Source organism: Haliotis asinina, chromosome 4 (assembly GCF_037392515.1).
Source record: "Haliotis asinina isolate JCU_RB_2024 chromosome 4, JCU_Hal_asi_v2, whole genome shotgun sequence".
NCBI classification, from domain to species: domain Eukaryota; kingdom Metazoa; phylum Mollusca; class Gastropoda; order Lepetellida; family Haliotidae; genus Haliotis; species Haliotis asinina.
Window position 1 is genome coordinate 23504195 of NC_090283.1, and position 16413 is coordinate 23520607.

The following is a 16413-nucleotide window of genomic DNA, read 5'->3' on the forward strand; positions in this document are numbered from 1 at the left end:
CATCACCGATAGAGGTGTTACAAAGAGTACATATACTTTACATATACGCCATTCCAGCGCTGACTTCAAGATGTAAGGAACAAGAAGAAGTTTAATCCAGCAGCGTTGTGGTAAAACGCTTAAATAATTTTCAAATCTAATTTTGTGTCTTAAAGGGTATTTTTCCCTTGAGAATTAATCGTAGGAGGAGAGACTTGGCATATCGTTTTTATATTGTAATTACTTCAGATCTGATTAAAATCCATTGACAATTTGTACGCACATCGGTTGCGGAAATATGTTTCAGCCTCTTCCAAAATCATTTATGTGTATGTGCAAGAAAGATATCCTTGCACAACCAATATCACTTTCTCGCTCCCTGTAAATTATTAATTACCATTGGCAGTGTAGTAGAATGACACGAGGTTTGTCAAACGCCCTGTTAATATGTTTTATTGAGCATCCAAACATGTGATAGGGCGGAATTTGGGGAATCAGAGGAGCTTTGTTCCACCTTTGCTGAACCATGGAGGAACACCACATGTATCCACAAGAGAACTGAAACAGTAGAATAATCGAGTTTGAGGAGGGTGGTGGGGGGTAGTTTCCAGTACCGGTTTCGAATGTCATCAAGCCCTGGAGCTGTAATATACACCTGGAAATTAATCAAGCAACACCCCAATTTTTTCTATTGGAGCAACTTTGAAGTGTTCTGACAATCAAAATATGCCGGGTTGATATAGTTTGACACTTTTTTATTCAACAGACGATCTCTGACAAACAACTTAAAGGGAAAAAGTATCAAGACTTTGCTTTATTGCAACGAAATCCAAATTCTTAAAACTGTCTTAAATTCATGAAAAAATGGACACAATTTACTATTCATCCACAGACGTTGTTGTCAGGTGTATTAACACAAATGTCACATGGAAAGAAAGCACAGTCATCTGAGAGTCTGCACACCGACTTTCATCAATATCTAGTGTGTCCTCCCTGCGCACGCACCACCGATTCCAGACGCCTCCTCATTCCTTGGATGAGTCTCCGGATCTGATTCTGGGGGATCCTGTTCCACTCCTCATGCAGGGCAGCCGTCAATTCGTTGAGATTATGGACTGGTGGGTCTCTCTGCCTCACACGACGGCCAATAAAGTCCCACAAATGTTCAATGGGGTTGAGGTCAGGGCTCATGGCAGGCCATGGAATTCTGTCAATTGCATTTTGCCGCAAAAAATCATTTACAGCATGCGCCCTGTGAGGTCTAGCATTGTCGTCCATAAATATGGGTCTCGTTGCCAGAGGATGGTTCTCAAAATGAGGTACCACAGCCCTGTCAAGAACCTCCTGTTGGTAACGAACACCGTTAAGGTTGCCACGGATGGTAATGATATCCAACTTGCAGTTCATGGAAATGCACCCCCATACCATAACGGAACCTCCCCCAAAGGCCACAGTCTCCTGGATGTTCCGTGGAGCCATTGCTGTGTTCCTCTGCCTCCAGACCCGAGTACGACCGTCCACCATGTGCAGCAAGAACCGGCTCTCATCTGAGAAATGGACCTTCCTCCAAGAGGCAATGTTCCAGTGCAAACGGTCATTACACCAGGCCAGTCGGGCTGCCTTATGGGCTGGAGACAGTCTGGGTCGCTTGATTGGCCTCCTTGCCCGGTATCCTGCAGCTTTCAGACGATTCCGAACAGTCCTGTTCGAGATGGGTCTCCCTGGAAGCCACTCCTGTCTCAACCGAGAGCTCGAGTCGAAGGACCTGCGCCGTACAAGTCTCAGTAAAGCTCTGTCCTCCCGGACTGTGGTCTTCCTGGGTCTTCCTGGTCTAGGCAGGTCTTTAACTTCATTAGTGGCCCGGTATTTTTTCAAAAGTTTTGAAATTATGGAATGATGTCGTCCGATTTGAGTCCCGATTTGTCTTAGAGACATACCAGCATTCCTCATGCCGATTATTTGCCAACGAGTGGCCTCTGATAATTTCCTACGTGCCATGACATTGAAATGAATGAAAAACCGAATGCAATCGACAACCTGCGCTTGTAAACACCCCAGGGAAAAAGTGCATTTTTCGAAAGTTGAGGTTAAAGCAATGCACGTGCGCTGTGCAAGCTTCACGCGCGTCATATCAACCCATGAAAAGCTCATGCTGTATGTCAATACATCAAAATTGAATAATCAATCATCAAAATTACTTCGTTAAACTTTGTTAAGTTTTTATGTGTCTTTGAATTTGGTGTTGCTTAATTAATTTCCATATGTATAGTTTTAAATGATGACACTTTTCAGCCAATCTGCTGAGATGTAACAGACAAACAACCTAGTTCGCCACCCTTAATAGGGTGATATATCATCGGTTCAGGAATAACATTCCACGATTGGGGCCAACCACAACGAGGCATACGGGATATTTATATAGCGCACAGATCCAGGCAGCCAGAATGTGTGTATATATGTCTGTATGTATGTCTGTCTGTCTGTCTGTCTGTCTGTATGTATGTATGTATGTATGTATGTATGTATGTGTGTGTGTGTGTGTGTGTGTGTGTGTGTGTGTGTGTGTGTGTGTGTGTGTATGTATGTATGTATGAACAATCTGCCGTATGCTTTACATGTATGTATTACATTCAACATATGAAAGCCTATACATTCTTTGTCAATGTCTCTCAGAAAGGCATTAAACGTTTAGCATAAAATCAGGCAGCAGCTATATATCTGAATTGTGCATTTTGTTCACCTTTACAGAAAAATCAAGTTTAATTAGTTTACGTTTACAAGTTTCGAAGTTTGCTTTCGTTCTGAGTGCTAAATTCAGTGAACATATATGTAAAACTTTGAAACCATCATGATTTTACAAGATTTCACAGGAAGATCAATATGCACAGAAAGGATGTTTTATCGACGCCAAAATAAGTTTATTTCAAAGAAGTTTGTGCAAATCGAGTCTGGACCAGGCAAGACGTAGACCGACTGTATCAGCATCCACCCATTGCATTCTATCTCAGTAACCCAGGTCGAATCAGGTATAGTGACCCTCCGATTCTAATAAGCATTCTCTCAAATCCTCACTGATCACAAACTGAGTCAGTGCAGTAAAGTAATTCGCAAATTTCACAGGTCGCAAAGCCGTTCGTCAGTTCCTGAACATATTCAGGGAACTAACGAGACGCGGGTTCAGCGATGTTGTTGTTGTTGTTAAGGATTATTGAGAGCAACATTTCAAACTTTCCTCTACCATTTATTTACCAGTCAAGTTGGAAACCATTTTCTCATTTGTCATTAATACCCAAACTGTGTTCTGATTGGTATCGAGGGGCTACTGTGTTATAGTTCAAACATTGGTCAATACCAGCAACCAAAGGCGGGATTTTGGAAGACTTTGAAGTGCTGATTGTGTAAAATATTAGGGATCCATGAGACTATTGCTACCTTGTGTAGTAAAATACACATCAACCATTAACGCCCATGAACGTCCGGTGTGGAATAGGGCTTCGGCAACTCATGCTTGCCATAAAAGGCGACTAAGCTCGTCGTAAGAGGCGACTATAGAGATCGGGTGCTGAGCTAGTTGATACATGTCATCGGTTCCCAGCTGCGCAGACAGATGTTCATACTGTTTATCCTTTGATCGTCTGGTCCAGGCTAAATTGTTTACATATAGCTGGAATATTGCTAGTGCGGCATGAAACTCAAATCACTCAGTCAGTCACTCACTTACCCATTAAATCTGCTTAATGGAGCAAACAACATTGAAGTTGTTAATTCAAAGTCAAAACGTTTCCCGCTCACAGAGGGTGTCACGCTGTGATACAGTGAGTGTATATGGTTTTACGCCGCTTTCAACATTCCAAAAATTATTCAAACAATTGAAAGATTTGATTTTAGTGTGTGGCTTGTTTGGATTACGTGACGATTTAAACTATTGCGTCAAACTATGTATATGTTTTTACTCACCTTCCTGATCATTTCACACGGTCCGGTTTTACTTAAAGACACGTCATTGGACACACAGTCAGAATAATGCAAACTCTATCAGCTGTGTCCTGTAATCTGTAAATTCTAGTGAGGTTAACATCTGTAGCTTTGTTGTGGCATGCTTTCACCAACAACTTGAATTATCTTCATAGCAAGGGCTCGTGAAGATCCGGGTCATAACTGATCTTCAGTAATATTTCAGCTTCCCAGAAGGTGTGCAAACCACACACCTTCAACACAAGCATCAGTCTACTGGAATGAGATACACTGGCATGTGTCATCCAAGTCAATGAATCTAACCACCTCCTCTTCAAGGAGTCATGATCGAATTGTCAATGGCTGGTTTGCCAGGTACACATTTACCATAATGAATATATACACACACATCACCACCACACACAAACACACACCAATACATATATATATATATATATATATATATATATATATATATATATATATATATATATATATATATATATATATATATATATATATATATATATATATATATATATATATATAAAATGGTGGGTGCGTGAGTTTGTGTGCGCTTGAGTGCGTGATGGTATACGGACATTGACCATAAAGTGAAGATTAGCTAACATGGCTGAATAAAAAGTATTTCAGTTAGGAGTGACATTTCGATGGAGATACATAGTATGGTTGCTTCGATGGAGATACAGAGTATGGTTGCAAGGCTTTGTTACAACGGACAGTTCCAAGGACGTTTAATCACCGTTAACATGCAAAGGATGTACACAGAATGCTTGCAAGGCTTTGCTAAAATTAGGAGTGACCTTTTTCAATGCAGCGAGCCAAATATGATACAGGGTTAAAGTTCACATTCTCTGGAGAAATGCGTGACGTATTCCTTATCCTGCACTATACGGTAGTTCCCCGCATGGACGGTCTTTAGAGTTGCCGAAGTGAGGTGACAAAACCCGGTTGACCTTCCCCAATCAATTGACCGACAGACGAAGCTGGTAGTGCTTGTGCAGCGTTCCTTGCACTGTTGTTCAGTCACCCCGGTGTAAGAAACCATGTTGTTGTTACCGATGTAGTAGCCGTGTACCGTAGTGTAATAAGAACCGTACGAGGCGCAAGCTGTAATGAGATATTTTACCTCAAGAAATAAGGAGGCATCAAGAAGATGTTTAAAATGCTGGTCAACACAGAAGAGCGAGTTGGGTTTTACGCCGTTCTCAGCAATATTCCAGCCAGGTGAGATCTGTAAATAATGGAGTCTGGACCAGACTTTCCAGACTTTTCAACATCATACGTATCGATCAACGCCACTGGGATACAATGATATGTGTCAACCACATCAGCGAGCCCGCGACCCCATTAGTCGCCTTTTGCGATAAGCATGGGTTACCGAGAACCCATTCTAAGCCACATCTTCAAGAGTCAGGAATGAAGACTGACAAAAGTTGTATAATATTATATACAAATACATCCACCTAATGTACCGAGAACATAAATCCAAATCTTTCGTCATCATTATGAGGAAGATACACTTGTACATACTTGCATTGCAGGTCGCTGACTGTGGGGAGAAGGACAGCCCTGGGTCACACATACACTCGGAGTTGACACAGACGGAGCCTGGCACGGTGCAGTCGGCGTTGCTAGTACATGAAGATCCAATAAATCCTGTCACTGAAGGAGAAGAAATCTTTCAGTTTTCATCCATCCTTGTTAGGCGATAAGTTAACCAATCTTGAAAATTCCGGTTGAAATACCGCCTTACTTACATATTTACAAATCTAAACAATTATCAAACATAATTTCAGTAAAGTTTTCATTTTGCCGGTGCTGCAAAATGTGGTTTGTATCGTTTATCATAGAGTGAGACATATTTCAAATCTGTTTGTGTGAAATGTCTCTGGCTGAACCGGATTTTTAGATACTCATGATAAAAAGCAAAATAAATATAGCATTAAGATTTGTTGTTCAAGTGAGATGATATGCTGATTCATATTTCACTACCTCATCAGAGGTTCGGGAACCCAGGTCTATCGTAAGAGGAGACATGGGATGTAAGATATCATGCCGGATATACGTATCTGTGCCTGTGTGTGTGTGTGAAAGAGAGAGAGAGTGTGTGTGTATGTGTGTGTCTGTGTCTCTGTGTGTCCGTCGTAACAGGAGACTTATGGGATCGGGTGGTCAGACTCACTGACGTCGTTGACGTCGTAAACGTATCCACCCGTGGCACTCATCATAAACATATCCTGTGGCTACATGTGTGGTGACGTCAACAGCAGGCGTGGTGGACTTCCAGGTTTTATTGATGCTCTGGACACTTTGCCTGCCTGTTCTGTATTCTGAATGGAAGGGGTAATGCTAAGATTGACGTGTTTAGCTACAAGAGGAATGTCTGTGGTACTGTCTATGCCCACATGAAAGCCCATACAGCGAGCTACCGACAAGACACGGGAAAGTGCGACTCTTGGAACAACAAATGACGGCAACGTTGCAAGCAGTGGCGTAACCTACATCCGGACCGGCTAGTGGAATGGGTGAAACGGAAAACATTCGACAGACAAGTAAAGTAATTTAAAAACGTCAACCCGCAGTAACTCATCCAAAACCTTCATCTCCATAAAGCCATCAACCAAGACCTTTGGAAGCAATGGACAAGACCTTTGGAATGACGTAAACGTCGGCATGCCGAATCAAGGACAGAGACCTTCGTCACACATTCATTACAAACAGAAAAAATACCGTTGTGGTGCCTCGTATGCCATGTCTGACGAAAATGTCTTTAAGACACTAAAGACCATTTTAAAAATTTACCTGTAAGAGTACTGACGCTGCAATAAAAAATCATTGTAAACATCACACAATGCATTTGTGAACAAAATGTGAAAAGCTGCTTGTTCAGTGAACCACCTGAATTGCTTGATCGAGGCTGTTAACTGTGAAAGAAATGGCAGATGAAAGTGAATTCGTGTATTTGAAGTCGATGTTTGTTGCTATGTACATACATTTACTAATTCTTTGTTGGTACAAAGGAACAATCACAGTATTTAAATAATTATGGTTGCTAAAGATATGCGGCGTACCCCACAAGGATGGCTTTTGCTTCTTGGTAGGAGAAACAAACACAGGTAGACAATTCATGGCGCAACATGATTATCAGAAGGTACAGCGATTTGGTTTTCAATATTCTGAATATTCAAAGTCATGTTTCAACAGTTATTTGAACTCGTCAGCGCTCTGGATATGAAAATCTCAAGTGATGGTACTTCAGTGTTTCAAAGACATGTACGATCATTCTTCTTCAGCCAAATCGACAAATATGTCGATGACGTTTTGTACAATTGTTACGCCTTGATCGTTGTCTATAAGGTATCCCATTCTTCAAAACGCAGTTCGACATCATATACAAAAGGGCGTCCACCCGAAAAAGCCACATTTGAAAAATTCCAATTGCCGCTTAAGTCACACTTCACGTACAAGCCTCGGTACCGCGCATTGTTATATGTAAAATACTTTAGTTTGTATGAGTGATATATTGCACCAACAGAGAAGTTTGGGACAAGAGTTTTCCTTCAAATTTATTGTGACGTTATAACTTTAAATCAAAATGTCATTAACGCAACGTCAGCCGAAATACTGGAAAACTTTGCATAAAAACAGCTATGAAATATGAAAATTTAGGAGTCACATATGTCGTTGTTTTTAGATATTTGTGTGCAATAAATGTTTATCCTTCTAAGTTAATGTAAACATAATGAGTAGGGCAACAATATCTCTTATCTCAACCAGTTTGAAAAGGAAAAATATGGTATTGACCCTCCAATAAGTTAAGATATCTCAAAGAAATAAGTGGTTGTATAATCATAAGTAATTCGTTAAAGGTGTTTGAGTGCACGTGTGAGGCAGCTAGTTTGCGGGATCTGAACTTTTCTTCGGAAATAATTCAACTAGATTTCTAGATTGGCTAATAACGCTTAGCCGGGAGAGCACATTCACACGATCACTCAACCATGCCCAGCGCAGCTTTAGCCACACCATTTACAACTCTGTTTTTGCTTTAGTGTAGCCTTCCCGTGCTATGGCCATCTAAGATGGGTCTGACTGATCACATCAATCATTGATAAAAGTGGGAAGCCTGACGCCAGTGTGCTTGGGGTGCAAGCGAGACATTTCTAAGTCGAGATATGCATATTTAGCATGTTTTGTTCCTGAATCTGTTGTCAGAAGGGGAAAATAAATTAAATGACAAAAATAAATTCATTGGCTTTATCAAAAATGAAAAGATCAAGTTCGTTGGAAGGAATTCTTTTGAGCCTGCATTGTGGGCCTTATCCGCGAATGTTTAGAAGCATCACTTTTCAATAACGCCCTGGCCATGTTCAGTGTCGTACTAGAGATGGACCTCGGAGTCAAAGCCACAGGCATGGAGGAGATCATAGTAAAAGCAACAAGACATGTCATCATGCCATTTAAGATATACTGTTTGTGCCACAGAAGGGTTTCCACTGACAAGGTGTTAGACGGTCTCTGTAAATTTATTACATTGTCAGCATTTCATGTTGAGATTTTCTTTTTGAATCAAATTTAGGTGATTGGGAGTGGGAAGTGACTGGGCCTGAGCAGCAGTTACTATTATCAAGTCATAATACTTCTTCGGTTGTCGATGTGTATGAAATTAACATAGTTATATTCACTGTAATACACAGAACAGCAAGGCAGAACCTTTACTTGTAGCGACAGGCGCTGATTACTGAAGGCCACTGTTTTCTAACCTAAACCTTCCTGGGTTAAAACATGAAGAAAGTAAAATTCAATAGACCTGAACAAAGTCTGATACCATTAAAATATATCCGTAAACTGCATGTTTAGTTTCCACTTCTAAAATATCCAAAGTGGTTGCAGATTTGTGTATTTCCATTTTACAAATTCAAAACTGCATAATATGTAAAGCAAAGGCAAGATTTGTCCTTTTTGCCAAAATCTACAGCAGATAAACAAACCCGTGATGCAACTTTCCCTGACGAAGAAATCGAAAGGACACAGAAACGTAAGCCGAATGTGAAAACACGGCATTCTGTCAAACATCATTATATTAGCTGCATCGACACGTTTGGGAATGTCCTGCACGTCCTTAACAAACTCATTTCTAAATTGCTTTTGCAGGCTCCACCAAAGACAAGGAGGCTGTTTTCAGCAGATTAACGATCTGAACTGTTCAGGTGCAGGAGGGTTATGTCATCCCCTCCCCTTTATGAGGTCTAGTATGTTTCATTATGTAAAGAAGTATGTATACAAGAATCTACATCGTCGGTACATCAGCTAAGGAAATAAATGAAGCAATTATTGAGTCCAACACGTGTCCAAGTTTCACATCTGGAACTGACATGACCCAGATTTACAGATTGGAAACATCAACGGCAAATTAGAAAACGGTTATACCTCCATTTCACTACTGTGGAAGCAAAACTACTGTATTCCACCCTTTTACCGCTAATCTTCACCCTTCTTCCACAGCATTCCGCCATGACACGCAATAATGCGCAAGTGTCTTTTTCCTCTTCAGCCAGACTGAAGCTCATTTGCGAAAAACAAATTCTGTCTTTGTTTCTGTGGGACAAATGTTATTCTGCAAACTTCTGCTGTTCATTTAAAGACATTCTGCCATTTCCGCAAACACTTCTCAGTCATTCCTAATATAAACACAAGAAGCGCATGTTTTGTGCTGCCCTTCCACAACTCTTCCTTCCTTTTCTGTGTGGTTTACAATGGCTACAGAATAGCTGCTTTCACGTGCGGATAAACGTGGAACGCCTTCGCTCACAGAATGAAGGGATGGGCTGCATGCGGAATAACTGTGAAATGGCTTATTGCAAAATATTTCTCCTACTATAAATATGGACATGAAAGCCCGTTCTCCTTTCATTCTCAGTGCGCCCACCAGGAAGTCGGCCATGATGAAAGCCAAAGGGAACAAGAAGGGTGGCAAGGAGGTCCCCCACCAGAAGATACAGATCCCATGCGTATGGAGAGTCCGACATTCAGAGGATGTTGGTTTTCTAATGGCGATGTTCTTCCCATCTAAGGCTCCGAGAGCATGAAAGAGGTTCCATTTATCCTGAGTGATTTCCATTCCTGCTCAGTATTTGGACACTGTATTACCTCGTCTATGTAGTGATCAATGCCGCCAAGCAGACGTCAGTTATAAAGCTTGCAGTGGTGTGACGAGATACCCTGAAGTTATATGCCAGAGTCGGATATTTGTCACCAGGGGCCAAATGATGTATGGTGACTTTACAATTCAGGGCAGGACAGACGGTGGCTCTGAAACTGGTGTCCATCTTTGTTAGTGGGGCTCCTCCATCAGATTGTCATAGTTACCAAGAGCAATTCTTCGTTCCACTCTCAGCCATGGACGCACTTAGAACCGTTGTGGGGGTGGGGGTGGGGGTGGGGGGTGGGGGGGTGGGGGGATGACCTTTGTCTTGCTCGTCTTCTGTTCAATATTTCATTGCAGTGGACCCGTGAAGGACCCGAGTAGAATAGCCTTCAGCAATCCATCCTTGCCATAAAAGGCGACTATGCTTGTCGTGAGAGGCGACTAATGGATCGCATGGCCAGGTTCTCTGACTTTGTTGACACATGTCATCAGTTCCCATTTGCGCATGCTGTTGATCACTGGATTGTGTGGTCCAGACACGATTATTTACACACCTCCGCGATATAGCTGGGATATTGCTGAGTGTGGCGTAAAACCAAACTCACTCACTCACTCAATGTACAGATGTAGCATCAGCAGCAGATGAAGGAGATCCAAGCTTTGCAACGTCTCAGTAGACATGTCCATGTGGAGGAGTTGAAGTTTTCCATGTTTCCAGTAGGGTTTTCCATGGTGCCGTGGTCGGACCAGCGTTTTCATAGGTGGACTCTTGGAAACATTCTTTGATCTTTACTGGAGGTTCTGCAGAAATGACACGTTCATTCCAAACTCAAACATGATTTGCGAGGGTTAACAGCGGTGTGTAGAAGCTTATTCTGTCCTGAATGCAAATGTTGAAGTTCTTCCGTACCATATGAAGTATCAAGTATTGGATAAGACTCTTGTATCAAGATGATAATGTTATTCTTAAGAAAGTTTATTCCTACCAGTTATCATTAGCAAATCAGGGTTTGAGCTGTTGGGCATTAAAGGTAAAGTCGTTATTATTTGAGTATGGCTTTGGTGAAGTCTGGAGTAAGCAGGATGTTGGTGTTATAAATCATTTCATTTCCTCTTTCAAGCAGAGATGCATAGATATTGATAAGCAGCGCTGGTTTGAAGATCTCCACAGATATAACAAACTAACTTTGTACCGCTCTGTAAAACAAGAGGCAGGTTTTGAAAAGTACTTATCTTGTATTTCTGTTAAGGTTTATCGTATTGCCCTTACTGCATTCCGCTGTTCTGGCCATAAATTATTCATTGAACAGGGTAGGAAAATAGGTTTAGCCAGGGAAGAGAGACTTTGCCCCATGTGTATAGTTAGACAAATTGAATCAGAATATCACTTTTGTTTGGTATGTCCTTTTTATGATAGTCTAAGACGCTCCCTCATTCCTGCATACTACTTCACATTTCCCTCAGAAACCAAATTTCAACAGTTGTTAGCATAAAAAAATGTTCATGTATTATCACTGCTTGCAAAATATGTATTCCTAGCAGTTAAACTACGATCACGTTTTGTATTGCCAAATGTATAACTGATGTTCCAGGCGCTTTGTTGTGCTACACACTGTATTTCTCTTTTAAATGTATAATGGGCCAGTGGCCACCCATACTGTCAATAAACTCACTTCACTTCACTTCATATGAATTACTACCGTAACCCAACGCAGCTATTCATTGCACGTTTTGTGCATTCCGAGTGTGTTCTGCAAATTTTCCGCTGTAATCCGTACTCATTTTCAGGTGTCGTTTCTCCGCAGAATTTCCCGCTGCTTCCCTTAGGTTTCGAAATGTTGCTATTGATGACTGAACGACAAGTTTACATAATAGAAAACCTCTCTAAAAAGCCTACAAGTGAATTTCACACATTGCGGGCATATAGGGAATCGAACCTGGATCTGTAGCGTGACGAGCGAACGCTTTAACAATTGGGTAACCTCACAGTCCCATAACCTACAAGTGTGTCAAAGGTAAGGGTATTATTCACGAAGGGCGAGTGGCAACGGAATATGTTCAGTGTTGTTAGTTTTTTTTTCAAATACCCAATGTAAGCTCCTGTTAATTTTGCTCGACCTATTACCCGTGAAGTGGAGAATATACAATAATGAGCATTACCTTTATGTGACTCAAACAGAACATATCCTGGAGCCGAGTTACTCTTGGAGTTCAGGTTGAAGGTGACGGCGTACCCACGACAGACAGATTCTTCTGTGTTGACTTGAAAACTAACACAAGTTTTCTCTTGGGAACAGAAGACGGCACATTCAGGTTTCCTCGTATAGTTTTTCTCCCACAACAACCTGTGGAAGAAGAGCCGATTATCAAGCCTAGACGCGTGACTATAGGAATAATTACTACAACTCTGAATAATGCTTTTTGAATCCGCCGAACACGTCCGCCATAGTGCCAGGATACATATGTAAGCTATGCACATCTCGTAACATTCAACGCAGTTTCTGCAGTAGCGTGTATACGTGTGAGCGTCCTGATAAAGCCTGTACGCTAGAAACCTAAGCCAGCACCGCTTTGTTTTGCTGGAAACATAAGTAACCAGCAAAGTGTACATTGGTCTTTTAGATGTTTTGGTCTGCTTGGCTGACGTCTTAATAAGGTAATTAGATTTCACGCGCTGACGACAATAACGAAAGTCTTTTTCTGAACTGAATCAACTCCACAGGATATTCTCAAGAGGATACCAATCTCTCAGTAGGCAACGTTAATGTTTGTAAACTTTCTAAAACGTTTTATTTCGTCTGTTGAGACCAGATAGTTTTCCTGTACAAATTTAATGCATACAGGTTAGAAGTGATCTGAAACGCTTCCTGCATGACCAACCGGATCAGTAGTGAGGCTCGCTGGCTTGATTGCCACATACTCAATTATTGGACCAGACTCAGTTGTTTACAGTGCCAGACAACCCACTGGCTGACACCATGACGATGTACTACGGTACTAGGATACGCTGACATCAATCAACCATGACAGCGATCCGTACCACCCAATCCAGTCGATCAATAATTGCCTCCTACTACAAACTAGGTTGCTGGGTATCATTTTTAACCCGGATCGTGCATTCAAGGTAGCTACCAAACAATAGGACCCATAGTACATGTGCCAAACCGAATTTCTTACCAATTTGCTAAACAGATGTGGTTATGATTTTTGACTAGCTTGATGTCTGAAGTGTCCCGAAATGGTTGATGGACCTTCAGATCACTTTGCCAAATGCCATTTTGGTGGCCATCTTTAAATATGGCCACCAGTTTTTCCTTCAAATATAGGGGGTTAGGAAATCCGCCATAACTCTACACAGGATTGACCAACTGATGTGCAAATGGGCTCAAAATGTTTCTAATAAAATTTCGCATGTCCTGATATATGATTTGTGCTGTTTAGTTAAAATTACCTGCTTCATATTTGCAAAATACTTTGAAAAAAGTGATATTTTTTGCATTTTTTCACGATTTTCCTTCATATGTTCAGTCCCAAAGGCATAAAAGGATCCAGGATGGGCAATATATGACTTGGGTAGGTTAGAGGGGTGTCTTAGGCATCCACAACAACTGTTACATTGACTATAATTCACATATGTTTATACAAATATCCGTTTTTCCAACATAAACCTTTTTCAGCAAATTGGGAAAATGGTGCCATATTTTGCTATACTGTTACCTCTAGCGTCTCGTACAGCCACACAATGTCTCCTCATGGATCTCAGAACGTTAGTTACGTTTTGTCCAACATAAACCTTTTTCAGCAAATATGGAAAATGGTGCCATATTTTGCTATACTGTTACAAGTCAAGTGCGCAAATACACTTTGAATACATTGAAAATAACAGGAAATGAAGATTCTAAAACTGAAATTCAACTCATTGTGGCGTGCTCCAGCAAAACCAGCCACAAGTTGCAAAAAAATGATTTTAATTACCTTTCCTATGAATAGCTGATAATAGACACCGTTGCACTCCACTGACGCAACAATGGTTACCGTACATATTAAACTGATCAGGAGATCAAAACCCTTGTCACTGAAGCTACTTGTGCCTGGTTTTGCTGGAGCGGGCCACATTTTTAGTCGATCAGTATTCAGTTTTAGCAAAAAAGATTTCTTTATCTATTTTGGGTTTTACTTATAGTTGGCTGATCAACAATGTATCAACAATGTATTAACCAATGTCTAAAACCAGTATCATGCAACAGGGTTACATACATGTAATATGAACTTGTGGCTCTCATTAGTGCATTACAAAGTCCCTTTAGACCCATTTTCAATATTCTTCCCCACTGTCGCTGTCATCCAAAGGCTGACTGTCCGACCGGTCCCCATTCTCTTCTTCTATGTTGGCACAGTTTATCAGTTTGCATGCTGGAGTAAACGGAATTCATTTGCCACACATGGACAGCTTTCAATTTGCTGAAAAAGGTTTATGTTGGGAAAACTGATATTTGGATCAAATAAATGTGAATTATAGTCAATGTAACAGTTCTTGTGGATGCCTAAGACACATCTTGCACATCACTTGGTCAGTCCTGTGTAGAGTTATGGCGGATTTCCTAACCCCTTATATTTGAAGGGAAAACTGGTGGCCATATTTAAAGATGGCCACCAAAATGGCATTTGGCAAAGTGATCTGAAGGTCCATCAACCATTTCTGGACACCTCAGACATCAAGCTAACCAAAAATCATAACCAAATCTGTTCAGCAAATTGGTAATTACACCTCCAATTTTGACATCTGGCACATCGGTCATTCGTGTTGAAACACTGTAAAGATTTTGACAGATCTCTTATATGGGATAAAGGAAATCCAATCAAGGTTGTCAATATATAGTATAAGCGGGTAAACGTTGTATGTGCAGACTATATAATATGCGCATGCACAGTTGCAAAACCAATGCAGCGCACGGACAAGTTCCACAAAATGTATCCACAAGAGAACTGAAACAGTAGAATAATCGAGTTTGAGGATGTGGGTGGGGGGTAGTTTCCAGTACCGGTTTCGAATGCCATCAAGCCCTGGAGCTGTAATAGTTTTAAACTTTTTGATGACACTTTTCAGCCAATCTGCTCAGATGTAGCAGACAAACAACCTAGTTCGCCACCCTTAATAGGGTGATATATCATCGGTTCAGGAATAACATTCCACGATTGGGGCCCACCACGAGGAGGCATACATCTTCAGGTCCTTGTCATTACTATTAGTTTTATGGGATATTTATATAGGGCACAGATCCAGGCAACCAGAATATGTTCTAGGCGCTGATGCGTTTCCCACTATCACTGGATGTCAATCTGAACAGCATGTCATATCATCAATCTCAACTCCACAGGGAACATACAACACATGTATGTATGTATGTATGTCTGTATGTGTGTGTGTGTGTGTGTGTGTGTGTGTGTACAATCTGTCGTATGCTTCCATCTACCAATGTATTACATTCAACATATGAAAGCCTATGAATTCTTTGTCAATGTCTCTCAGAAAGGCATTAAACGTTTAACATAAGATCACGCTCTTTACATTGTGCATTTTGTTCACCTTTACAAAAAAATCAAGTTTAATTAGTTTGCGTTTACAGGTTTCGAAGTTTGCTTTCGTTCTGGATGCTAAATGCAGTGAACATATATGTAAAACTTTGAAACCATCATGATTTTACAAGATTTCACAGGAAGATCAATATGCACAGAAAGGATGTTTTATCGACGCCAAAATAAGTTTATTTCAAAGAAGTTTGTGCAAATCGAGTCTGGACCAGGCAAGACATAGACCGACTGTATCAGCATCCACCCATTGCATTCTATCTCAGTAATCCAGGTCGAATCAGGTATAGTGACCCTCCGATTCTAATAAGCATTCTCTCACATCATGACTGATCACAAACTGAGTCAGTGCAGTAAAGTAATTCGCAAATTTCACAGGTCGCAAAGTCGTTCGTCAGTTCCTGAACATATTCAGGGAACTAACGAGACGTGGGTTCAGCGATGTTGTTGTTGTCGTTAAGGATGTATTGAGAGCAAAATTTCAAACTTTCCTCTACCATTTATTTACCAGTCAGGTTGGAAACTATTTTCTCATTTGTCATTAATACCCAAACCGTGTTCTGATTGGTATCGAGGGGCTACTGTGTTATAGTTCAAACATTGGTCAATACCAGCAACCAAAGGCGGGATTTTGGAAGACTTTGAAGTGCTGATTGTATAACATATTAGGAATCCATGAGACTATTGTTCCCTTGTGTAGTAAAATACACATCAACTATTAA

At 40.9% G+C, this 16413-nt stretch overlaps 1 protein-coding gene across 1 annotated transcript; it reads right to left on the minus strand.

Annotated features, from left to right (window-relative positions):
- Positions 1-4792: 4792 nt before the first annotated feature.
- On the minus strand, positions 4793-12581 carry LOC137282058 (uncharacterized). Its single transcript, XM_067813807.1, has 3 exons — positions 12263-12581; positions 5488-5619; positions 4793-5064 (listed from the first exon to the last, which is right to left on the minus strand). Exons 1-3 carry the CDS (start codon positions 12579-12581, stop codon positions 4793-4795), a joined length of 723 nt encoding a protein of 240 aa, XP_067669908.1.
- Positions 12582-16413: the final 3832 nt, after the last annotated feature.